This window comes from Vicia villosa, linkage group LG4 (assembly GCF_029867415.1).
Source record: "Vicia villosa cultivar HV-30 ecotype Madison, WI linkage group LG4, Vvil1.0, whole genome shotgun sequence".
Classification (NCBI taxonomy): Eukaryota; Viridiplantae; Streptophyta; class Magnoliopsida; order Fabales; family Fabaceae; genus Vicia; species Vicia villosa.
Window position 1 is genome coordinate 193,773,320 of NC_081183.1, and position 26,207 is coordinate 193,799,526.

The 26,207-nt window shown below is 32.8% G+C and overlaps 3 protein-coding genes across 4 annotated transcripts; 2 read left to right on the forward strand and 1 right to left on the reverse strand.

Annotated features, from left to right (window-relative positions):
• Nucleotides 1–7,083: 7,083 nt before the first annotated feature.
• On the forward strand, nucleotides 7,084–10,272 carry LOC131596579 (probable 1-acyl-sn-glycerol-3-phosphate acyltransferase 4). 2 transcript variants are annotated; one of them, XM_058869274.1, is made up of 4 exons: nucleotides 7,084–7,357; nucleotides 8,322–8,913; nucleotides 9,049–9,179; nucleotides 9,739–10,272. In XM_058869274.1, exons 1-4 carry the CDS (start codon nucleotides 7,288–7,290, stop codon nucleotides 10,185–10,187), a joined length of 1,242 nt encoding a protein of 413 aa, XP_058725257.1. In that variant the 5' UTR covers nucleotides 7,084–7,287; the 3' UTR covers nucleotides 10,188–10,272. The 2 variants fall into 2 exon arrangements, with proteins under 2 accessions (XP_058725257.1, XP_058725258.1); XM_058869275.1 differs by lacking the exon at nucleotides 7,084–7,357 and adding an exon at nucleotides 7,407–7,651.
• A 2,985-nt stretch (nucleotides 10,273–13,257) lies between these two features.
• On the forward strand, nucleotides 13,258–14,455 carry LOC131596580 (pathogenesis-related thaumatin-like protein 3.5). The gene is made up of 2 exons (XM_058869276.1): nucleotides 13,258–13,548; nucleotides 13,626–14,455. Exons 1-2 carry the CDS (start codon nucleotides 13,491–13,493, stop codon nucleotides 14,333–14,335), a joined length of 768 nt encoding a protein of 255 aa, XP_058725259.1. The 5' UTR covers nucleotides 13,258–13,490; the 3' UTR covers nucleotides 14,336–14,455.
• Nucleotides 14,456–17,887: 3,432 nt separating this feature from the next.
• LOC131596578 (uncharacterized) lies at nucleotides 17,888–25,968 on the reverse strand. The gene is made up of 17 exons (XM_058869273.1): nucleotides 25,503–25,968; nucleotides 24,597–24,953; nucleotides 24,370–24,510; nucleotides 23,830–23,962; nucleotides 23,647–23,760; nucleotides 23,483–23,556; nucleotides 23,328–23,402; nucleotides 22,719–22,811; nucleotides 22,542–22,602; nucleotides 21,661–21,993; nucleotides 20,890–21,016; nucleotides 20,709–20,808; nucleotides 19,870–19,939; nucleotides 19,633–19,785; nucleotides 19,430–19,525; nucleotides 18,871–19,190; nucleotides 17,888–18,491 (listed from the first exon to the last, which is right to left on the reverse strand). The coding sequence occupies exons 1-17, from the start codon at nucleotides 25,587–25,589 to the stop codon at nucleotides 18,243–18,245; spliced, it is 2,583 nt and encodes an 860-aa protein (XP_058725256.1). The 5' UTR covers nucleotides 25,590–25,968; the 3' UTR covers nucleotides 17,888–18,242.
• Nucleotides 25,969–26,207: the final 239 nt, after the last annotated feature.

Genomic DNA, 26,207 nt, shown 5'->3' on the forward strand with positions numbered 1-26,207 from the left:
GCCATTTCTCGTCACCGGAAACTCTCGTTTTTTGTCAATTCAACCATTCTATTCTCTTGATAAGTTATTTTCTATGGCTTGAATTTTCACAGTCTTTTCAGGTTCTTGGGGTTTTGTTCTCGTCTTTGGTTTATTGTTTGGTTTACAGGTTTAGGTTTTAGATTGAAATAGGTTTGCCAAGTAAGAACCTTTCGTGTACGGTGAATTGTCAAATGGTTTTGTTGGGTTGTAATTTGGTTTGTCATTTTAGTGTTCTTTGGTTGCATTTGTTGAGAGGTGGGTGTAATGGAATTGGAGCTTGGATTTTCAATTCTGTTTTGAATGGTGTTGTTCTTTTTCTCTTTCTGAAATCCTATGGCAATATGCATTGCCAAAAGAAGAACAATAACATATGTAATACTACGTACATTGGATCAAGGTTTTAAATCACGGTCGCAATTTATTGCTATATGTATGTTATGTGATTTCCTATTATTTACTCAATATTTATTTTAGTTAAAATGTGAATAATTGATACAAGTGCTTAGATACCAAGATAGTATGGATGTTGAAGTTGTTGCTCATAGGAATGTAGATTGACATGAGTCATGTAATGAAGATCAGACGTATCTCAGACAACACGAAAAATGCACAACAAAGAGACCATAAAAATCTAGAGTTTCATGTAAGGGAAAAATGTACTATTGGCCATTTATGTAGGCATGAGATTGACATTATTCGTATTGGCTTTGTGAAGAAGGTCATTAGTATATTTAGTCTGAGTTGGGGAAAGAGAGTTTGAGGAGAGTTTTTGAGCTTGAATGTCAAGAAAGTAATGAAGATCATCCATTCCTTTTAAGTGAGTTTGTTTATGGCCGAAGATGAGTTACTTGTGATGATGACATCAACAACATAAAAAAGAATGTATAAAGTAGTGGTTGAATCGAATTTAGTAAATAGAGAGATGTCACTCCCTATGAATTGAAAGTATGGTTGTGTGAAAAATGAGCGAAGCTTTTGATGCCAAGCTCTTGAAACTTGTTTCAGCTCATAAAGATATTTTCTAAGTCACCGTAGATGTCTATTTCCTAGAATAACTAGTTTTTAGAAAAGGTTTGAATGACACAAATGGTTATAGGTTCAACTATAGGACTAAATGGTTTTGAAAAGTCAAATACCCACAACTCTGGTTTCATATTTAGAGATTGTAGCATATGAGTTGTATTTGGTTATAAATAGCTATTTGCAACCTATGATATTGCTATTGGCAGAAGAAGTCATAAGTTTCTAGGTGTTATTATGAATTAGTGTTACATATTCATCTTCCACAAATTTATTGCAATGAATCCCTTATGATTTTTACACACTTAGTCCCAACAATCTTGAAAATAAGTAAAGACTACTATGATATGACACAATCCACCTTCTTATAGAATCGTCCTAGTTCCAAACAATCCTTGATAGTAATATTTACGTAACAAATTCGATAAATAAAATTAAGATGTCATTTGTAGAATTGTTAAGACTTATTTTAAAGAATAAAAGTCTTCTTCTTTTTCCAATATGGAAACTCAAAACAAATACTCTCTAAGTGTTCAACAATATTTTGTCGAAAATGATATGAAAGTATGATTCAAAAAGTCTGTAAGTATGAAAATTTTGTTGGAAAAATTAAGCAGAGAGTTTTTGATAATTTGTTTGAAAGAGGTAAATGAAAATTGAAACTTTGACTTTAATTTATAGAAGTTTTAACAACCATTCAAGAACATAGCAATGGTTGATAGAAATTATGAATTTTTATCCTATAAACGATACAACGATTGTCATGAAAAGAGATAGTGAATTCAATAAAACAAAGTATTTTTCACTTTTGGTACATGTGCAATTGATTGCACTAAAACAACAATTGATTGCGTAGCTTTATAATCAATTGCACTAATATGACAATGGATTGCACTATATAAAAACTGGAAATTTTCTGCCGGTAGAAAGTAATGCAACCAATTGTATCCATACTGCAATTGATTGCACTCTAAGAAATTTTGAAAATTTTCTAAGTTAAAAACATGAATCATGCAAGACTTCAAATTATTAACCAAGGTCATCAACCCAATTTTAAAAACCTTTTTCACATGTTATATGCATGAATTAAAATGATTGAGCATTAAGAATGTATGTGTTAAGAGTTTCATATACCTTAACACTTGATTAACCAAAGCTTTGCAATTTAGAACATGTCTTTAATGTTTTTCTTTCTTCTTATTTTTGATAGGATCATTGTGGAGCTTGTCTTCATCAAAACATATTGGAAGGCTTTTCTTCACATTCTTCTCTTATTTTTGTTACATCTTTTTCAAATTTTTCATTCCCATAGTTGAATCCGGTGTGTTTCAAGATTTTTATGATAAGATTACCATATGGTAGCCACATTCCTTTTATCTTACTTCACAACATGTATTGGATTACATCATTTGTCCAGTTTGTTTTAATTTTGTTCGCAATCATCTATACTATTTCAAAGTCAAACCTGGTTCTGAGACTAGAATTGCTTTTCCTTGGAAAGAGTATGTGATTGGTCACATAATGGATTAGACAAATGTTAGGGCGAATGAAGCCTACAATGAAAGGATTAAGTATCGAGGATGATGGGTTTTTCAAAAGTGAGGACACAACTGTCTTGAAGTTGAAGTTGTCTCCTTGTTCTTCTGGCTTGAAAATATGACCTTCATGGGAAAGATCCAAGATGCTTGCAAATTCTTCTAGTAATAAAGATATCGTATGTCTTCTCATTGAGGAGTAACCTATTCCATTAGTGAAGTAGATATTTGAGAAGAACGTCTTGATCAATGATGGATATACCTTTCTTGAGGGGCTGCAGATGAAGGTATACAAATTTATCTCTTCAAAGATCTTGAAGAATTCACATTTTCTAAAAACTCGTGAATCCATAGAAATCTAAAGATGGTTCTGTTGGAGAAGTCTTGGAAGAATCTTTCATCTTGTTGTTGAAGGTGAAATCATCGATGAGAGGGCTAGAGGAAAATATCAGCCACCTAGGAGCAATGATGATGATGGATATTTTGAAGGAATAATCTCACACACAACTAAAGATAAAATAAAATATATGATGCAAATTAATGATAAAGGGTTACCTATTTATAGGAAAGCTTTTGACGATTTTGGGCATGCAAAACTTGCACAAAATCAATGGGGATTATGCTCAATAAAAATCAAAACCAAATCTTCCAAAAAGTGTTTTCCCAATATATTTAGTTAAGGCTCTAATAGATAGTATCATCAAGTCTTCAGAGACCTTTAGCAATTTTCATCAATCCGCATATTTGATTGACTAACATGCAAAGTTTCAAGCATATTTGATTTGAAAATTAAAGCATCAAGGTGATCCAATCGATTAACTTATGGCCCCAATCAATTGAGCTTTTGCAAGTAAGACTTATTAGTTCATTTTAGGCCTTGTGCTGGATTTTGTTTTTGCTTTCTCATTTCTTGCATCCCTGGCGAGATTGTTTGCACCCTTTCTTGAAAACACTAGAAAACTCATATATTTTAATTAGAAAAAATATTTCAATTGATGAGAAGAGAATTAAACACACTATTTTAAAGTATTAGTCAGATTTTTATGGTCACTAAACCTTTAGAATAGTGTACTACCTTGGTTACCAAGTAACCTTAGTAAAATCTCCCTCTTTTAGGGAATGCCAACATAATATGACATGTAATTCTCTATAGATCATTGGATATAAGAGTTGGTTAAACCACGAGATATATAAGTAAACTACAAACGTATCTTCTCAAGCTACTACGAAGTTAGGAGATCATCATAGATCAGGGATGTTGATTTACTCCTCAATAAAAGTCTTGCTTTGATCACCATCGTTGATACATCATCAACTATCTTTCTTAGATCATAAGTTTCACATCAAAAACTAATGTATACTCAAGAGTGTACTTTTGCTTTACATACCTTTGTTTAATATGCATTAACGCTTCATAAAATCTACAAAGCATCCCTGCAAAAGATATTAGGGTTTCAACTTTGGTTCCCAAATTTTCCTGGGTCCCGATGCGTTAGTAGTTATAGTCATTCTAGGGTTACTACCTTTAGAATTTTTCAATTTATCAAAACAAAAATGCTCTAAGTGATATTACAGTGAAAACATTTAAAAACAAGTCAATTCATTTTCTTCCTATTTTATTTTTGGGTAATGCTAACGAGTGCCCCGGGGGCACTGGTTAAGAGATTAAAAAGGAAAGTTGAGCATTGTTTAATAAAGTAAAAAGATATGTTTTTACCCAAAATATATGTATTAAATGCATTGAAAATATAAATAATTAAGTTTTTAAAAGAAAATTAGGTGTATTCAATGCGTTGAATCTAGAATATATATATATATATATATATATATATATATATATATATATATATATATATATATATATATATATATATATATATATATATATATATATATATATATATATATATATATATATATATATATATATATATATGCTCATTTTATGTATAGTCATTGTATGAATCAAACACGTTGATTTAAACTTTTTTTTTTTTAATTTATGAATCAAGTTAAACTTATTTAATTTATTAATCTAATTTTGAGCTTAAATTTAGCACATTTGGTATTTAATCAAATTTGACAATTCATTTACAAAATTGAATGTCAAACTACTTTAAAGTTGGTTCGTCTTAAATTCTATTAATGATATTCTAGAGAATCGATGGTGAGTACTTGCTTTCAAAACATCCTATTGCAAACTTTTGGTCCTTTTTTATTTCTTTTCAGACGTCCAATAGCAATCAATGATAGTAACTTGTGTCGACAAATTATTCTTAACGCCATGGGAAACATCATCACCACAACTACAATGAGATCAGATAGGAGTACTATTTATTGTCTCATTAATTTACAAATCTTATTCCATGGCTTGGCTGCTAGGGAAGCTTCCTCGAATGATTCCCTAACACTCCAACAAAGAACATTCTATCCACCACCAAAATCAATGTGGTTGGTTGGTGTGGTGGGTCATATCATACTATGAATTGTCAAACATTTTGTGCTGCACTCCACCCATATAATTAATTAAACAATAACTTTATATTATGACCCAAAAGTATTTGTAGATGTTTTATTAAATTTTTTAAGGCATTAACACAAATAATTATTTAATTTTTCAACTTCTTTAAATATTTCTTGTTAATATTTATGACTTTTTAAAAACTAATCTCATTTTTACATTGAATTAATAATTTCTTCAGAGTTTGAATTTTGATCTTCCTTCTATTTTGGAGTTGATTTTATAGACTTAACATATAATTTTGTCTAAATAAACAAATTTAATGTTCATCTAATATCTCAAAAATAATTTTACATAAAAAATTTGTCCTTTAAAATATTGTTACATCATTATAATTGACTCCTAAAAAGTTTAATAATCAATCACATAAAAATTAAAATTTAAGAGATTATAAAATATATTTTAAAAGTAGAGAAATTAAAATTTAATTTAATTTTAAAAATAAATGGATTAAAAAATATTTCATTTATATATGCATTATCAATAAATATTAATTTACTTTATAAAATTTAACTCACTTTTTAAAGAGAAAAGTACGAATGATAAAATAGATTTCTTTTGACATGATCATTTTTTCCATATTTTTTTGGAGTGAGTTGGACGTTTTAAGTTTGCGTCCACTCATGCCTTTTATTTTTTCAGAGTTTTCCAGACACAAACATTAACATAATTTTTTTAACCATTTTTAAATAATAGAAGGTGTAATATCTACGAATTCGTCCAACTTAATTCTTATTTTTTTATTTAGAACAAACTGAAATTTTAGTCTCGCAATCTCAATTATATCACCTCTCCTCATTCTATTTTGTATTCTAAATAAAAGTATAGTTTTGTATTGATATGAAATAAATTATATATTTTTTATATTTTATTAAGGTTAATTCATGATTAAATACAGTGATCGGATATGTCCTTCTGGTTCAATTGCTCGATCGGATATATCATTGAATTGGTATGAACCGTTAAAATCGGAAAAATCAGTGATTTTTCTTAATCGAAGGTTTAAGTACTTTTTATTTTTTATTTAAAAAAATTAAAATGATGTCATTTAATTATTTTAATGAAAAATTAAAATACAAAATACGAGAAATGAAATAAAAAATAAAAAATAAAAATAAAGATGTTGTGGATGCGGATGACTTTGTTGCAGATGATTTTAAGATGATTCTAATATTCAAGGAGATTCCAACATTGAAATGATTTTTCTTTGAAATTAAATTTAGTAAACAATGAAATTATTTTGTTATAAATTATTCAATTAAAATATGTTGCGATTAAACTTTGTTTGTAATTATATTTTGTACTATTTTGTTATGTGTGATATCTATGTAAAATATGAATTTAAATTATTAATAACTTGTGAATTTATTTGTAAGATATTTAAAAAAAAATAAGTGCTAGTTATATTTTGTAGAGAGTGAATTATCTGGTTCGACAGGTTTTGTACCTATATAGTTATGTTATAACGATCAGTCTATTCAACCGAGTTATCCGGTTTAATTTGATTTAGTCATGCGGTTCGACCAGTAGCTCAATAATTCGACCCCCAGTATCCTTGCTGATTTGATGTCCAATCCAATTTTTTGATTTTTAAAACAGTTAAATAAAGTCTATAAACATTTATCACATACTCCATCTGTTCTAAATTATAAGAGAAATTCATTTTTTTAAATTCATTGAATAATTGATATATCTGGTCTATATATAGACCAAATATATTAATTATTCAAAGAATCTAAAAAATAAATTTCTTATGATACTTTGGAAGGAGGTAACATTAGACTAAATATTTGAATAAACTTAATAAATAAATAAATAAAAGTCCCTCTTTTAGACATTGTCCTACTACTATAGGACCCTTCCAAAAATAAAAAAAACTAGCCATTGCAAGCACAATTTTGTTGAAAGTTTTATCAACAAAGAAAGAAAAAAAACATGTTGGACCACAATAGTACAAGCAAACAAGACAAAGGAATCAAGATCCCAAGTTGACCAACAAACATAAATTTGAATAGTACTTACTGTACATCTCTCTGTGCTTCACCGCTGGTGATCAGAATCCCAATTTCTCATTCTAACGTAACCAAACCAAACTCAACAAACCAAACTAAACTCCTGTTCCATTCATTTCATTACTCAATTCATTTTTCTTTCTTTCTTTCTCTCTTCAATTTAACAATATATATTTACATGTACAAGAACCACAAAGTAACAACACAGAAACATAAAAGAAAGAAGAAAATTAATAAACTCTCTCAAGGTGAGTAAAATCCTAATTACCCAACAACTACTATATACTCATGATTTACATTCAATTATTCATTCATATATATTTATCTTTTTTTATTATTTAATTTTTTATTTATTCATACTCGTTAATTACTCGATCTAACTCGCTATTTATTTATTTTTTTGGTCAACTTTTTCGGTTTAATTTTTCATGCGTTAATTCAATTTCAATTTGTTTTTTTTGGTTTTGCGATTTTAGAGTGTATCACTAATTCAATTCAATATTCAGATTCAAATTTTCTGAATTACCGAATAACGATTTCAGGTATTTTGATTTTTGATTTTGTGATTTACTCTACCAAGCTTCTTCAACAAGATTTCAGATTCTAAACGTGATTACTCGTTGATAATTGCTTTTTTTTCTTAATAGATGAGAATTTAGGGTTTGATTTTCTAATCCATATGATAGAAATTGTTTTCTGAAGCTTTTACTTGGTAGGTTTAGGACTAACAATTACGTGCATTTTGTTTTTTTAGCTGAATTTCTTTTTCTCAATTTTTTGTGTGATTTTCTGCTGATGATGTTCTTGCTGCTACTGCATTTAATTTAATTAATTACTGTATTTATGCTTAATTGGAAATATTAGGATTTCATGCCCTTGTGGACACCAACACCTCTGAAAAAGTGTCTCAGTGTCAGTGTCGAGCTAAGACAACAACGCCAACACGTGTGATTATGTTCAATTTATTTATTTTTTAAATTTTTTACTGGTGTAGACGTGTGAGTGTCGTGTCTGGTGTCTGGTATCCGTGTCTGTGTCCTGCTTCATATCTTGTGGATCTTGCTGCTACTGCATTTAACTTATGTAGCAATGCATTTAGATTCCTCTCTTCCCATTTAGCTTATTTTAAATAAATGAGGATTCGTGTTATTGCTGTTATGCTTGTCCGGAATATTGGGAATTACCGAATAATATTGAAGTACTTTATTGCAGAAGGGAGATTATTGCAGAAGATGGAAGTTTGCGTGCCTCTCAAATCCGATAATAGATTAAAGCACCGTCCTTTGACTGTTCTTAGGTTTATAAGGGGTGTGATATGTTTGGTGGTGTTTCTTTCAACTGCTTTCATGTGTTTAGTATACCTTTCGCCGCTTGCAGTTGTAGGGTTGCGGCTTTTCAGTGTTCGTTATAGTAGGAAGGCGGTTTCGTTCTTTTTTGGACTTTGGTTATCGATGTGGCCGTTTCTTTTTGAAAAGATAAATAAGACTAAAGTTGTGTTTTCTGGGGATAGTATTCCGATGAGGGAACGTGTGTTGCTTATTGCCAATCATAGAACTGAGGTTGATTGGATGTATTTGTGGGATCTTGCGCTTCGAAAGGGAAGACTAGGGTTTATAAAATATATCCTTAAGAGTAGCTTGATGAAACTGCCGATTTTCGGTTGGGGGTTTCAGATTCTGGAATTCATTGCAGTGGAGAGGAGGTGGGAGATAGATGAGAAAATATTGCAACAAAATCTTTCAACATTTCAGGATCCCAAAGATCCTTTATGGCTATCTATTTTTCCTGAAGGAACCGATTATACGTACTATCTCAAATCCCTCTCATCTGTGATCTCGTCTTTTCATTTCCAAGTGTGATCATTATCATTGATAACATAATAAATTCATTTCAATACCACAAATTGTTTCATTTGACATATGATTTGCTTTTTATGCAGTGAGAAGAAGTGTAAAAGTAGTCAAAAGTTTGCTGCTGAAGTTGGGCTTCCGGTGCTGACAAATGTATTACTTCCAAAAACAAAGGGGTTTCACACTTGCTTGGAAGCTCTACGAGGCTCATTGGATGCAGGTTTTTCTTATATTTCCTGCTCCTATTATTTTTGTTACTCAGTCAATTAGGTGATAAGCCTAAAAAATGATACGACTCACGAGGCATCATTTTGCTATATGTCTCATAGAGCGAAAGATCCAATTATTCAGCCAAGAGCAGGTGACGGCTCTGTTTCTTGGCGCATGACCAAGATACTTATAATAGGTGTTCAAACTAAATATCGTTTTTTATAGGCCATCTAAATAGATGTTTGACATGTGTCTAAGGCGTGTCTAGAATGTGTCAGTGTCCGAGACATGTCCAACGCATCAACACGACACTTAGAGGTATCCATGCTTCATTGTGATTCAAATGTATGTTTGCAGTTTCTCATTTGTACACAAGCATTACAAGTACTTCACACTTTTCTCTTGCTATGAGTTTACCCCTTAGAATGCCGTGTTTGTGCTTTATGTATGGATTTCTTTGGGTGCATATGTATTATATGCATTATGTGTATGCTCCATATTACTCCACAGGAAAATAGAATTTTAGGTACTAGGTGTTAAACTAAACTTTATTTCTCAATCACATGCAGTATATGACGTGACAATTGCATACAAGAATCAGTGTCCTTCCTTTCTGGACAACGTTTTTGGTCTTGATCCTTCAGAAGTACATATGCATATTCGTCGCATTCCTGTAGATGAGATTCCAGTTTCTGAAACAAAAGCTGCTTCTTGGCTAATGAATACATTCCAAATCAAGGACCAACTGCTCTCTGATTTCAAGATTCAAGGCCATTTCCCTAACCCACAAAATGAAGAGGGAATCTCTACATTCAAGTGCCTTCTCACTTTGACCTTGATAGTTTCTTTTACTGCCCTGTTTACTTATTTTACATTTTTTTCTCATATCGGCTTCAAGTTGTATGTAGGTCTATCTTGTGCATATCTTTCTATTGCAACGCGCTACAAAATTCAATTGATGCCTTTAACAGATTATGTTCATGCATTCTATAACAACAAGAAACAAAAGAATGTATAGATAGATAGATAGTGCTTTCAATTTTAAAGGTCAAATGTACATTTTTGGTCTTGAACTTGATATTGAAGTGTACATTATTTGTTTAGATGAATTCTTTTCATAGCGGTATTAGACAGTACCAGGAAATTAAATGTACAATATTGCAAACTGGTATTCTGTTGAAAATTGGTATTTGATAGAATTATGAGTGATCTTATCTAGTAAAGAATGATTTGTGATATGAACCACACGAATAATTATGTGCCTCGAATAATTACGTGCAAATTTATTTAAGGGTGGAAGAACAATTATATTTGCATCTGGCGGAAAACACATTGTTGATGAAAAAAGAAGACAAACAAGATTTGTTGAAATTGTGTTTTAGTAAACACAAGCGTTTCCTTCTCTTATTGATGTTCATTGTAAACTGGAATTGGCAACTCTGTCTAGACTTAATTATGATAATTCCCTTCTTGGTGTAAAGCTTGATAAAAAAAAAACCTTGGTAAGACTTCAGGAATTCTCTTCTCGGTGTAAAGCTTATAAAAAAACCTTGGTAAGACTTCAGATTTCTATGAAGGGTGCTTGTTAATTTCATTATTTTCAACTATGTTTTGGGTCGGCCAAACGGTCCAGCAAAACCGGCCCACAGAAGATGGGTGGACATGTGGACTCACGTCAAAAAGTAGCACACTAAGTCTGAATGTGTCAATTTGGAGCGGTTTATCCGCCATTCGTATATAAACTCGCCTACACACTTTGACACATACAATTCATTATTCTTGCATAATTTCATCTATCTGATCTCACTGACGAAGGCGTTGGAGTGTTAACTTTGCAAACACCTCCTGCTCCATTGTATTGGTTATCAACATTGTCATATCAAGACTCTTGGCATCGACATGTCGTCAATATTTTGTTACACACAAAAATAGTGGCACCGTTTGTGAGATTTTTTTATTCTCATGATTTTCCATGCCAAATTCAATAGTTCCTATTTGTTGCATCGTCGCAACCACTCTATTGATTGATTAGATTGCCTATAGTTTTCTCGTCTGAGAATGGTAACATCCAAATTAACTAGAATGATCTATTATCATAACGTCACTCTAGAGACTGGGGCCGCCACATCGATTCCAACCTACGTCACATTGTCACCTCTTATCGTCTCATCGATTACCGAAGAATTATCTTGCTTGAAGAAGTCAATCAAGATATCTGTGAAGATAAGTTCCTCGAGATCAAATGCGAATGATGAAAGGAGGAATCTAAAGATGAAAGATCAATTCCAGGGTTCAAAGATAAAGAAAACATGGATGGTGTCCCCTATAGAAGTGCTTTAGTTGGTGATAATGACCAAAGTAGTGAATCTTGTAGTACCAAGAGTTTTGATTGATGGAAAGAGTTCATGAGACATCGTGTAAGACGACCTCTTCGAGAAACTAGGATTAGAAAAAGGAATATTATCACCCTATAAAGGTTTAGATCTTCAGGCGTTTAACGATTTTGTAACTCCTCCTTAGGACACTGTAGAGATAATAGCCTGTTTAGGAGAATGAAAGGACGTAAGGGTGGTAGGCATGCAATTATTAGTCCCTTAGATAAGCGTCTACAACTACATCATGGAAAAACCTTTATTCGTGACATCCGATATCGTCACTTCGACTGCCCACCTAAAAATGAAGTACCACACCATCTACAACAAACTAGCTACCATTCATGCTAGCATATTTGGAGCGTGCACGATATATGAAACACTGTTGAAAGATCTACCTACAAAAACCCTTTAATGAAAAAGAAAAGCGACAAAGGTCACTTCTCCCAACTAGAGCCATGCACAAAGTGGACAGTTTTCACGATCCACTTTGTAAAAGTCCAATAAAAAGGACAATCCAAATAATGAAAGACACATATGCTCCTTGGTGCAATGGGGTCGCCAGATCAATGGAAAAAGATATTTAAGTGCATTTGTCTCATAGATATATTTCTCCCAAGAGAAGGTTCTAGGGACCAAAATCATATAACTTTACTATAAAGACTTAACGAAGACTCAAATTCATGTACACACTATTCTAACCCTTAAAACCCTTCACTCTTGCCAGTTAGAGACCTAGGCGTCAAAGTGTTTTCAAATATCAATCGCTAGACTAGAGCAACATGAGACAAATTACTCACCGGAGTTTTCCATCTTATCCAGATTTATCACCTCATTTGTGAACTTTGTTAGTCTTTTCAAAATCATGAACAAATGCTTCTTCAAGTTGGAATCATTAACATTCACATCCACAAATTTTGTGGAAATTAATCTTTAGACTAGAAGCTAATTAGAATAATAAAATAATTCTATTGAATGTTTGAATATTTAACCATTGTGCCCACAAATAGAATGTCATCGGCAAATTGTAGATGAAAATTTATGAATTTTAAACTATCACCAATCTCTTAACCATCAACTAAACTAGTCTGGTGTGAAAATTTTATCTTCATACCCGTTATTGCCAATAGAAAAAAATGATAATAAATTACCTTACTCCAAGAATACATTATTTCAAAGGGCAGCAAAACAGATCTGTTATGTCAGGCATATTTGTTTTGTCTTCATTTTCTTAAGCAAGTCAAGATCTTAGATTTACACCTTTTATTAGTTATGTCCTATTTTTTTTTTTTGTGGATTTTTCAAGTTGTGTATTAATATGAATTTTTCACTTTAGATTTTATGGATGCATGGTCTTTTGGACCCGCCTTGCGCGCTCTTAATTTCTTGCAAAACGGATTAATGTTTTAGTCTCCCATGTCTACAATATCCGCATGAATCCTTTTTTTATGGAATTTTGAAGAAGAGTGTTAAACGGGACAAATATGCTTGTTTTCCATTCGTTCTCTTTCTTGTATAAAAATATAAATTAAATATTTTTCAATAGGTTGAATATTTCAAAACAACACGTTCAATAATTAAAGCATCATTAAAATTACCTTCAAGTATATCAAATTAAATCATTATAAAGCAGGTACATCTCCGTACCAGACAAGTAAAAAAACAAGTCCAAACAAGGCATGAAGGAAAGCAAAGAAACAAAACAAGGCATGCAATCGATGTGAATAGAAGAATACAAGTCCCATCAAAAGATGACCCAAATTCTTAAATTCCTCACATAAAGATAGTCTACATTTTATTTAACCAAAGTTTTTCTGGCCCCATTTATTTAACCAAAGTTGCTACTATAAATTCGGTTCTATATTGCCCCAAACTTTCAAGTTTTAACCCCTCACTCTAATCTTTCTTTCATCCCCAACTTCTCAACCGTCTTTCTTTCCTCTCAATTCATGGCTCTAAATCCAAACTCAAAAGCCTTTCTTCTCTTCAACATGCTCTTCCTATTAGGTGAACATCATTTCTCTAGTTAATTTTTTTGTAAAACATTTTTTAGTTTTTTATTTATGCAATATATTTTTTTGCAGGTAATATAGCATCTGCTGCTACCGTATTTACCATACAAAACCAATGCAGTTACACAATTTGGCCAGGAACACTTTCAGGCAACGGCGCCGCCATTCTCGGTAAAGGTGGTTTTTCGTTAGCACCCGGTGCATCGGTTAACCTAACTGCACCGTCGGGCTGGTCCGGACGTTTCTGGGCTCGGACTGGTTGTAAATTCGACGGTGCAGGCCATGGACAATGTACCACCGGGAATTGTCCTGGTGGACTAAATTGCATAGGAGGAGGTACTCCACCAGTGACATTGGCGGAATTCACTATCGGATCAGCCGGTAACGGCGGTAAGGACTTCTACGACGTGAGTTTGGTGGACGGTTACAATGTGGGAGTGGGCATATGGGCTAACGGAGGAACCGGTGACTGCCAATATGCGGGGTGTGTTGCCGATTTGAACAATGTTTGTCCGAGGGAACTTAGGGTGAGGGGTGGTGGTGGTGGTGGTGGCGGTTCGGTTGTGGCGTGTAAGAGCGCGTGTTTGGCGTTTAATACGGAGGAATTTTGTTGCACCGGTGAACATTCGACGCCGGAGACATGTTCGGCAACACGGTATTCGGAGATATTTAAGAAAGCATGTCCAACTGCGTACAGTTATGCTTATGATGATGCTTCAAGCACTTTCACATGTTCTGGTTCTAGTTATCGTATCACGTTTTGCCCCAGAGGATCATCGTGATCAATAGTCTTGTTAGTATGATAAATGTTTTTTTTCTGATGAAAAGTGTGTGACAAGTTTTCTACTATGGTTATGATTAGTTTATATTGATTATTTGAGAATTAGGGAGCAGATTATGTATTAAGGGAATAAGTAATACTATTCTTTTGAATAACAGTTTCTTTTAACAAAAACAAAATGAAATTCATTCTTTCATATGATAAAATAAAACAATTAATACATGTTAGGCTAAAATGACTTTCAACTAATTGACACGAGATTATAAAGACTTAGAAGTTTATTGTTGCTTAAAGTAAAGAGTATAATTGGCACTATAATCTGCAAAATTGTTTCTTTCTCGTTAAGTATGGTTGAATGTAATGTGCCAATTCTTCCGAGTCATACTCTAAATTCTATGAACTAAGGTTGAAAAGTTGTGATCGTCCACAATCTCCTGATTCACCATATCTAACAGGACTTTAGAATCACTTTCAGTCATTATATGTAATTCTATCATGTAAAACTAGCTCAATTTTCTGCAACATCCTCCACATCTATGCGGTGAGAACATCACACAAACCAATTTTCCGCACATAATATATCATCCAATTTTCACAGGAGTCTCTGAATAGACCTCTACATCCTGCAGTTGAAGTAGATACTTTTGTAAATGGCTAAATGCCATCCCAATTGAGCATAATCCAATTGCTCTCGAAACAATACCAAACATGTTTGATCTATGACTATAATAATCTAACATTGTTATGCACTCGGCTACCAAACACAATTTCTTTTACTAAATGCATGATCATTTCAGTTGGGTTGGGTGTCTCTAAGAAGTCTTCTTCAAACAAAACTTTGCTCTGCTTTGTTTTCTATTTTCTTAAATACATCATAAATGTTCACCTCTCTTTGAGTTATTATATTTACACATTTGACTCTTCCAATTGAAGGACACATCCAATCCCTTCTCTCTACTTTAGTTTCTTGTTTTATTTTAATTTTTATTGATTAGTTGTAATTTAAAAAATTAAGAAATTTTTCTATCTAGGAAATTTAGTTATTAGTAAATCAGCTCCTCTTCAACCAAGATAAAACATTTTTTTTAACAACATGGTTCAGTACTACTATTGTAGCTCGTCATTATATTCGGCAATATCTCAATCCACCCCCATAATACTCTTTGGTATATCTGGCAAAATTTTACTTTTGTCTCCTATTTCCAGAGGTGTATCTCCGAAAATACTTTTTTATTTAATGTTGAATTATTCCGTAGGTGCATCTACGGAACTGTTTAAACGTTAAAAAAAGTTTGGTAAATACACCTACGGAACAATTCAATGTTAAATAAAAAAATACTTCCAGAAATACACCTCCAAAAAGAGAAGTATTTTTGAAAACGCACGTGGTACGTGAGAACTTCCAAGAGGTGGAACGAGGGATTATCTTATATTTTTTATCAAAAAATTTAGATCTTAGGGCTTAAAAAACTTTTAAAAAAAAAAGAAATATCTTGGGCTCAAAAACCATTTCAAAATAATTTAATTTATATCTTTTCAAAAGCACCGACGGAACTCGAATCCAAAATTTTTGAATTATTATATATATATATATATATATATATATATATATATATATATATATATATATATATATATATATATATATATATTTTAATTCAAGTGAGGGCTAAAGCTAAAAAAAAAAAAAAAAACTACAACAAAACAACAGGGGGAGAAACAATCCCTAAAAGATCAACTTCCAACTAGGGGTGTGCAAAATAACCGGTACCCAAGAACCAAATTACTATCCAAATAAATCCACATTTAAAAATTCAACCCAAACTTATGTTTACAAACTGGTGGCCCATTAAGAAAAAACCGGTTTCCGTTGTTACAAACCGGTTTATTAATGGTGGCCCATTAATCTTCAGTTGCCTATTTTTTGTGTATTCCAAATTGGGGGTTTATTTAAAATTAGAAAAAGAATAAACTATATATTCCTTAAATTATTTAAAGTTTATAACTATTTAGATTAACTATCCTGCCGCAATTATTTATTTGAAATTATGATATTAATATTGTGAAGTCAATATCAGTTTGCTAAATAATTGTAATAAAAAAATTGAAGTTATATTAAACAAGTTAATAAGTAATAACATTAAAACATGGATTAGCTTCTCAATCTCACAGTGTAATATCATGTATGAGAACTAATAAAACTAGTAAGATTATCATGATTTTTCTTACTAAAAAAAATATCACGTATTTTCAAAAAAATTGTAAACTAATTAGAGAATGTGTCTTTACACTAAATAATTGCAAGAAACACAATGGTCAATTATTCATTGCAATTATTTCTCAACCTGAGATTGTGATATTTTTTTATTGACCAAAAAACACCATCCAAAGCCAATGCTTGTAATACCCATTCTTACAAACTTATATTTTTATTACCTCTTGATTAAACCATTGTGGTGATGTAATGGGCTTCACTTGTTGAGAAGTCTAAAATATTGCAGATTATTTAAAACTTATTTTAAAAAATTGTCTTTTTAAATTTATTTGTGATATTTTTTATTTAAAAAATTAGTTTTAAAATTGTTTTCTTTTTTGTTTAAAACTGATTTTTTTTATAAAATTGGTTTTAAAACTGATTTTTTATAAAACTGGTTTTAAAACTGTTTTTTTTAAAGTAAGTGAAAAACCGGTTTTGAGAAAAACTGGTTTAAAACCGGTTTTTTAAAAACTGGTTTTTATTTTAAAAACCGGTTTAAAACTGGATTGAACCGTATGTAAACCGGTTTTAAAAAATCAAACCGGTTTTATAGAAACAGTTTTAAGATCCAAACCAAACCGTATATATAATTTGGTTTGGTTTGGTTTATGATCCATGCACACCCCTACTTCCAACAGGCCCTAAAAAATCTGGCACCATATCAAACTTAACCAAAACTTTTTCCAAACATCCACCAGTAGCTATATATTGTATGTGAATGTTCTAATTAATAAATATCCACAACCGCAGTGGAGTTCATTAAGATCTTAACCACAACATAGTTGTCTTTGCATGTTCAATTTTTTAGATTATTCATGAACATTGACTTTGTTTATATTGTAAGTGAATGTTCTAATTAATAAATATCCACAATCACAGTGGAGTTCATTAAGATCTTAACCACAACATAGTTGTCTTTGCATGTTCAACTTTTTAAGATACAGAATCACAATAGACAGGTTTGTATTGAGTGGTTTGATTTGTTTCGTTCCCTCTCTCTAGAAGTGTTTACTTTTTAAAAAAAAATACTACAAATAGTGTTGTTGTAATTGGTTGAGTAGGAAATATGAATGCTACTGAAAGAATACATATCTTATTATTTGTGTAAACTCTTCCTCTTACATCACATATCTAATAAAATTCTAAAGTGTAAGATTTTAATTTCAATTCTTGTTAAACAGAATTAAACAGCACAGTAACATTCTCTATTTTTAGCTTCTTTATAAGCCAGCAGTTAATCATAACAGTGTAAACAATAGCCCTTTCCAACACATAAAAAAAGACCAGATCAAAACATAAAGAAAATGTAAATAAAATAAAACATCAAACAAAAGGAAAGTAAGAAAAATGTCAATAAATATATACAGTTAAAGAAATGAAGCATAGGAATATTTCTTTCCACTTTTCTTTTCTTTTTTTCTTCCTTTCCCTAATTTACCACCAACTTCCAAATACTCCTACTTTTCTCTATAAAAGGCTCTCTTTGAAAGCCAAATATATAACCTCCTCATCCCAATTTTTGCTACCAAATTTTGGATGAGTGAGCAATCCCTAAATCTAAGATTGATGTATGCCACCAAATTCCCCCTATAATTACTCTCAGAAAATTACAACCCAACCCTCCTTGCTAAAAAAGAAAGAAAAATTGAAGCTAAAGCTGTCTGTTTCTTACAAATATTTCATTTGAGGAACTATTTCTCAAAGAAAAACTGTTTCTCAATCTATTAAACCATGACAATTTCATCTCACCAGAACCGGTACACTGACCCTCCCCCTCCTCCTTGCTGAAAAGAGTTTGGTCCCTGCAGTCCAGTGAAACTCCACACGCTAGATTATACGATTGGCATGCAGAATGACATACTCTTAGCCTGTTGTCTCCGTCACACTTCTGGATTGAGATCTGAAAATTAAGTACCAAGTTTTTCAGACAAATAAGCAAATTACCACTTATGCTCATACACTCAACTCTTCAGAGGTTTTCTTACAAAATCCCTACACTTCCCCATCTATTTTGTAAAAGACGTTGGCCTCTTCTCAATTGTATAAAATAGAGGGGTGTCATTAAAAAAAATTGAAGACAGGTGTGCCAAATTTGAACAAATTAGGGGCAAGTGGTTCATTGGCGTGTGTTAGGTGAATGCAATTTCAACAAATTAGGGGCAAGTGTTTCATTGGCGTGTGCTAGGCGATGCAATTTCTACTTCAAGTCAAGTATCAATAAGATAAATATAATAAAAAGAAATATTTAAAAAATTTTGGCGTGGAAAGATAAGACTTACCCAACAAGCAAGCCGTTTAGCTGCCTCATCACAGTAGGAGCTGCCAAATATATTAAATAACTTTCTAGCCCCACCAGGGAATAATCGGTGGTAGTTGGGCATGACAACCACTTCTTCCAGCTGTTGCAGTATGCTAGGTTCTCTGGGTGCACAATGCTGCCCAGAAATATCATTTCCTAGTACATTTTTGCAGACTGAAAGAGTTGAGAGGAGCGCGGAGCTATTCTGGCAGGTGTATTTCCCATAGTCAGAACAGCGGAATTCACAAGTTCCATTATCACAAACTCCACCATGAAGGCTGCATTGCTCATCACAAACAGCTGCGTGTGACATCAGAACAAACCAATAAATTATGATCAAAACCAGTGTTATTTATAACTACCATATATTTTAGAAGTATAATGCAAAGGTCAGAAACTAAACTCCCTCCTAGCAGGAACCCACAAAGAAGGTAAAAACACAAATTAATGAGGGGAGATCAGGACCAATAAATGGACACATTTATGTAAATTATAGAAATAGTATTTCAAGGAACACATAGTTTAGAATAAAACTTTACCAGTTGAACAGTCAATGCCAGTGTAACCGGGTTTACATTCACATATTCCATTGTTGAGACACAAGCCATAGTCAGTGCAATTTCCGGGGCAGGAACCTGGAATAAGTTATGAGAACACACAACAATTAAAGGAAGACTGAAAACCAGAATAACTGAAGCAAAATGTACTCTGAAGATAAAATATGTGGAATAACAGAACTCACGTTTACTGCAATCGTGGCCATGAAATCCAAGAAAGCATTGGCAACTTCCATCAACACAATCTCCATTGAAATTACATGCATTGGGACATTTCCTCGAGTCAACCACTGAGTCTGTGTTACAGAGCTCGTAATATGCAGGACAGATCAATGCACCTATTGAAAACATTAAAAACAACTAAGCTTTCCATTAATAGGGAATTAAACTTCAATGTGAAAATAAACATAAAAAATATTGACCGTTAAAGCCATCAAACTGAATGGATCCGCCGGCCTGAGGACACGCTCTCCACATACCATCCACGGCAACCTGTATGTAGCATGGAGCTTCATTCAGCAATTTTCATGATAGACGAAAAACAAGAGGTGTAATAAACAATTCAAATCTAGGCTAAATAAACATACCAATTCAAAGTTGTATCATACACACATTTATTTAATTCATGTAGGACATCCTTGTTTAAGCTCTAAAAAGTGGTAATCTCAAGGTTGTAATGAAGTGCTTTTCAGAAATTTTATGTAAGGCAGTTGTTTTTGCTTGACTACAGTTAAAAAATGGCTTTTTGTTTTATCGAGTAGAGAAAATTTAACAACTTTAAAAGGAAACACAAAAAAGCTTTTAAAAAATAATTAAAATTTTATCTTTTTACAGATTGTGGTTTTTTTCAAAGACATACACATACAGCTATAAATGTTCAAAAGTGATTGAAAACAAAGCTTGAACAAATGCTCTATATAAACTAGTTTCCTGCTTAGTTTCAATTAAGTTCAATTTCAATTCCTTAGTGTCAATTGCAATTACTATTCCATGAGACCGTCATTCAATCACAAACTTTGAGATAGAATTGTGTCATGCTCCATGCCAGCCCAAAAAAGAGCATTGCCCGTCAAAAGCAACTTTGGTAAACAGCAGAGGACGAAAAGTTTTATCAAGCATATATACAGATCTATTTTATGTACATTTAAGCGAAGGTCACTCTTGAAATTCTAATTATTAAATTTAAAATAAAAAAGGCAACCTGGAATTACAGGAAATAGAAAGATTTCACTTATATTGACACTATAAATCTAAACTATACCTCTAAAGTATTGTTGATACACCTATGCTGATAACAACCATTTCCTTGAGTCGTAGAACCTCGTACAAATCCCGTGCGCACTAATGATGAGGCCATACACCTGCAGTGAATGGGAACAGTTAGCAATTATACACCTTCATTTTCATATAAAACAGAGACCTATAAGTAGGAAATCAGAGACCTAGAGTTGCTTCCTCGGGCTTCACCTAGCATTCTATCAGGTGCCCGTGCACTGTTGGTGTCTGTACATGATCCATCAGAGTATGCAACAAAATAAGTGCAATAATCAGCCAATGAAGACTGTCCACCTGAAACAACCAGCAAAAGGTGAAATTTCAATACGGCCAATCCATCATATTGATGCATAGGTACGGGTACGGTACCTGGTGCGGGTACTGGTACCAGTACGAGATACGTCATTTTAAAAAAAAAATCAAGATATGGGTACGTTAATAAAAAAATGAGAGTTTTCTATAAAATATATGATTAAAGAACTAAATTATTAGGTTCACAATAAAATATCACTATAAAAGTTTAAAAAAATGAAAAATAATGTTGAGATACAATAACGAAGAAATTAAAATAAATATACTATACAATATTTGAGAAAAACACAAATTTCACTCGAAACAACATAACGAGAAAAAATAAAGTACCACAAGTACGGTACGTGTTCCCGGAACGGGTGCGTACCCGGTACCGGTACTTCGTCATTTTAGAAGTACCCATAGCATTAAGAATCATTAACAAAAACATCAACAAGAAGAAAAATCAACTGTCTGTGGATATCCAATACTATAAGCTGTTACAAAGCAACCAGAACGCAAAAGCATAGAAACTGCAAATACTTGACAGTCAAACATCATTATAATTTATAACAAAGAATCTGGTTGAAGCAATATTAGCATTGCCTTAAATGTGGGAAACGAAGGCATGAAATGAAAATACACACCTTTATTAGCTTGTGGAAAATACTGAGCCCACTGTGGAAGGTCTCCGCTATAGGTTAGAATGGGACAGTAACCCTCTGCCTCTCTGTTATACGTACAACCTGAAAACTGTGTTGAGTTGCAATGATAGGCTCCCTTCCAGAGATTGCAAGGGGAGGTAACAAACTCAGTGCCTTGGTTGCGACCCCAATCAAGACGGTCTGCCATGCTATAATTAGCTTTGTACCATCCGCTGTCTTCTAAGAGAGCTAGGGTCATTTTTGAAACAACGGATCTTGTATCCACAGAACCAGTCATGATCTCATTCATCAGAAGCCTTTTTTCCCAATGAGACCCTATAAGCCAAGTAACAAACTCAGTTTGATCATTAAGCTGGTTGGTAACAAAAGTACGTGATTTCCATTTTGCTTAATGCTTATAAACTTAAACAATAGAACTTATAGAATGCATATTTTATAAACATGATACTGCAACAGTGGATTCACTAGTCTTACTACAAGTATTGGTTGGACCTGAGCACAGGCAACGATATTATCATTACGATTTACAAACAAATAAAAAAAGTGGGAAGGAGGGGTTGTGGGTTGCATGTAGTGTCAACGATGGCGGAAAGCATAAAATTCTTCATGTAACACTGCCATATCTGCCATAAAATATCATGGCGCCGTCCTTCACAAATTGACCACGGCGATTGTCAAAAAATCAACCACTGTCATGGCCGATATTTGACAACACACATTATTACATACTAAAGTGAGCTTTGTGAGGTAAAGGAATTGCAAATACAGTTTACCAAGGTAATAGAGTTTAATAGCAAGGGACATAAAAAAAACAGAGAGGAAGACACTTTAAATAAGAGAGAAAAACTTAAGAAATAAAAAACCTGATGTTCCACGTCCTCCACCATCTTCCAGCTCTAAACCCGTAAAATTTCCTGAGAACGCCTGCCATTTAACCATTCATCAATCATTTGTTGAAGCTTCTGACGCAGGACATGGTCATTATGAAAATGAAAAAATATGACAACGGAATTATACAGCAAATGTTCCAAAAGAAATACCGCATAATGATGTCGTGAATGCATGACAACACGTGGAAGCACCACACGAGTTACTATTCGTCCAATCTTTTCATCCATCACTTGTTCAGTAACCTGCAAAGATGTGAAATGATGAGCTACCAAAATGTGAGGACATAGATGCCTGAAAGAGATTAAAACAAAAAGTTTTCAATAACACATACTGTGAAGGTAAACATGGAATAGTTTTTAAAAAAATAGGACAAGATATAATATAAATGTGCCGCTCAGTTAAATGCTTGGAAATTTTGCAATGTTCTCCTAAATGTCCTGCATTTTTATATTCCTTAAACACAAGTCAAAGTAATTCTATACAAACACCATTCACAAGAATCATTAATGTTAGCCTCCATAAATACAAATAGGAATTGTTTTCAACTTTCTTGTTTTTCAAACTTCTCTAATAAAGTGACCTATAATGAGAACAACAACAACAACAACAACAACAAGCTCTTATATCGGAATAAGAGACAACGTGAAAGAAAGAATGCTTAAAAACAAATGTGGCTAAGTTTATGACTTAATGTCACAAGAATATCCGACCCTCTATTGTAGAAAAAGGAATCTTATAACAAGAAAGACATCTCTTACCTTATTACGACGTCTTCTCCTTTCATCTCTAAAATGAGTGAAGGCATGAGGATCGAAACCAAGAACATGCATAACCTGAAAAGGATTACATATGATGAAACATAGCCGCCCGTGTTTCCAATCTCAATTCCTTTATACATATTAACAAAACTAACCTCATGAATCAGAGTAGCTGATAGCAAAGTCTCTGCTTCAGCTGTCAAATGACGAGGAGCAACATTAACATGTCCTGTACACACATAAATAAATGAATTAATAAAGTATTCCAAATGCTAGATAAAGAAAACATTTTAAACAACACATTGATAGGATAACCCACCAGCTATAGCACGACCCCATTGATCTCGTTCACATGCTACTGCCCAAGCAAGTGTATTCCCAGTTGTAGGTCTTGTAGTCACCAAAAGAACTAAGTCGGCATCAGAGACTCCCTCTGACACAGTGGTGAATAAAGCATAAGAACAACATATTCCACAAAAGGTATGTAACAAATGAATCATACCTTCAACATATCCACGAGGAAGCTGCACACCTCCGTCTTGTCCACATGCAGAATATCCACTCAATCGCAAGTTCCCCTTGACAGGCTCAACAGCCAATGCTCGCCTAAACCAGTCAGCTGTCTGACCTAACGCCTACATTAAGTTTTTATCAACTGTAAATATCTATATGCCCACTTTAGGAAAATAGTAATACTAAAATTACAAATATAGTAAAAAGCACCAAGTCATGAGAGAAATAAAAAAACTGGCACAAATAATACACTATTGCATAAAAGTAAAACTATTGGTCTAATCAAGAGGAGCCTTGATGTGCAATAATTGGAAATGTCTCCACAGACTCAAAATTTATAGGTTTGCGTCATGGAACCAAACCTATTGCAAGTGTAAGGTAAACTACCTACCTACAATAGGCCCACATTACATAGCAAGTCTAAATGGATTCAACACATAGCTTGATCTTTATAGTACCATGTAACCTTGTTTACATAATTGACCTAATGAAACAAATCAAAATGAAAGGAGGGCTAAAACTAATTAACCTTGCGAAGGCGGTGCTTTTTATCATCTCCTGATATATCTTCAGAAGTGCAGTTATACCAACAATCACCCAAGATTGGAGGATTAGAAAGAGGATTGCAAGAGGGCAAGCCATGAATAGCATTAATCGGAGGCTCCCCGAGCTGTTCAGATAAGATTGATAATTAATTATATTAAGTAGATGTGAAAAAGAAAAACCATGTAATGGTCTTTCATACTAAACACTCACCTTAACAATGTCACCAACTTTTTGGCAATCCCTGTCAGGGGAGTGGCCAACAGCATCATAATTTAGATATATCCTAATAGGTTGCTTTTCATCCTTTTGGTGCTTGGATGACGTCGATAATACACCAAGTAACGCCCTACCTCTATGCTGAAGGGATTTCAATCGACCAGGCTCGTAAACTTGTGGGGTAACTGAATACACCTTGTGACCAGGTCGCTTTCTCTGTTCAAGTATCTGGTCATGTATGCAAGAGTGTGAAGCAATTTTCTCAACCCTCTCTTCCAATCCTCCCCAGTGAAATTGTCGTTCTTGTGTCTTTGCATCATTGATTTCCAACCACGCCAATATCAAAACAATCTGAAGCAATATTTAACAATAAATATCCAACTTAATCAGCAAAACTATCTATCTATACTATTATATGCAATGTACATCATACAAAATACAAAATTAAGATACAAATCTTCTCAAATTACGCTTTCAATTAACGAACGTATTTCTAAACAAAAACTTCTTAGTTTGAATCCTATACACTAAACCAATCTTGCTAAAGAAGCTACGAAATCCATAATCATTATAACTATTATTTTCCTGTTTCTAGTTATAGCAAAATCTTAAGGATTAAGGATTTAACAACCATCTCATCAGCTACACACAAAAAAGGAAAAAATAAATTCTACATTCAAAATTAGAATGCTCAAACATTTGAAGCTATTATCAAAACTGATTGAGCAATCATCAGCTACAAATTAGAACCTAAACAAGCAATCTTCAGCAAAAAAAAAAAAAAAAATCATAAGCCCTAAAAGCTAGAACAACGTTGAACTTAAAGCAAATAAACAAAATAAAAAAAAATAAAAAAATAAACTATACAGAAAGCATTGAAGTAGCAGAGTTTGTTTATACCTCAAAAACGACTATGGCGAATCGAAGCTTAAAACGAAATCTGAACAGCGTCGGCATGCATGAACTAAAACGAACAACGAACTCCATGAAACGACAACGACGAAGCCTGAGAAACAAACGGCGGCGATTCCATCAAACCGGCGGCGAGTTTCCGATCGGTTTCGGAATCCGATGCATTACGAGAGAGAGCGAGTTTTACGGTTACAACGCTCTAACGGAAAACAGTTAAGTTTGAAAAATTTGAAAGATGAAGAATGTTTCAAAGATAGAAGAAGTGAAGAAGAAGAAGAGAATTAAGAAACTTGAAGATTAGTTAATTAATGAATTAATTGAGTAATTAATTAAGGATTCAGATTAAGTAGGAAGTTCAAATAGTTGAAGCTTGGTTCTTAATACTAGTAATCTCTTTTTTTGTGTTGTTAAACTAAATTGGGGAAAAATAAGATAGTGACAGAGAGAAGGAAGAAAAAGAGGAAGGTGAGTGAGAAATATATAATAATTGATACAGAGTGGTTGGATTTTATGTTTTTTTAATTAATATATGACTTTTTTTTCTGGTTAAGAATTTCTAAAATAAATATGTTTTTTTTTGGTAACAATTATTACTTGACTTTTTTATGTTGACGAAAGTGACAATTTCAGATTTTAGCAATATATACTCTATTAAGATAATATTATTATTTGATTTAACAATCTCTATTAAGA

Bases quoted from the DNA above. Each gene is read 5' to 3' on its own strand.
- LOC131596578 (XM_058869273.1), bottom strand. From the start codon at position 25,589: ATGGAGTTCGTTGTTCGTTTTAGTTCATGCATGCCGACGCTGTTCAGA. The intron at 23,403-23,482 runs GTTAGTTTTGTT...AATCCTTTTCAG, and splicing joins CAGCTACTCTGATTCATGAG to GTTATGCATGTTCTTGGTTT. The intron at 19,786-19,869 runs GTCAATATTTTT...TGTTTTCAATAG, and splicing joins TCAGTTTGATGGCTTTAACG to GTGCATTGATCTGTCCTGCA.
- LOC131596579 (XM_058869274.1), top strand. From the start codon at position 7,288: ATGTACAAGAACCACAAAGTAACAACACAGAAACATAAAAGAAAGAAG. The intron at 8,914-9,048 runs GTACTATCTCAA...CTTTTTATGCAG, and splicing joins CCTGAAGGAACCGATTATAC to TGAGAAGAAGTGTAAAAGTA. The intron at 9,180-9,738 runs GTTTTTCTTATA...AATCACATGCAG, and splicing joins ACGAGGCTCATTGGATGCAG to TATATGACGTGACAATTGCA.
- LOC131596580 (XM_058869276.1), top strand. From the start codon at position 13,491: ATGGCTCTAAATCCAAACTCAAAAGCCTTTCTTCTCTTCAACATGCTC. The intron at 13,549-13,625 runs GTGAACATCATT...ATTTTTTTGCAG, and splicing joins CAACATGCTCTTCCTATTAG to GTAATATAGCATCTGCTGCT.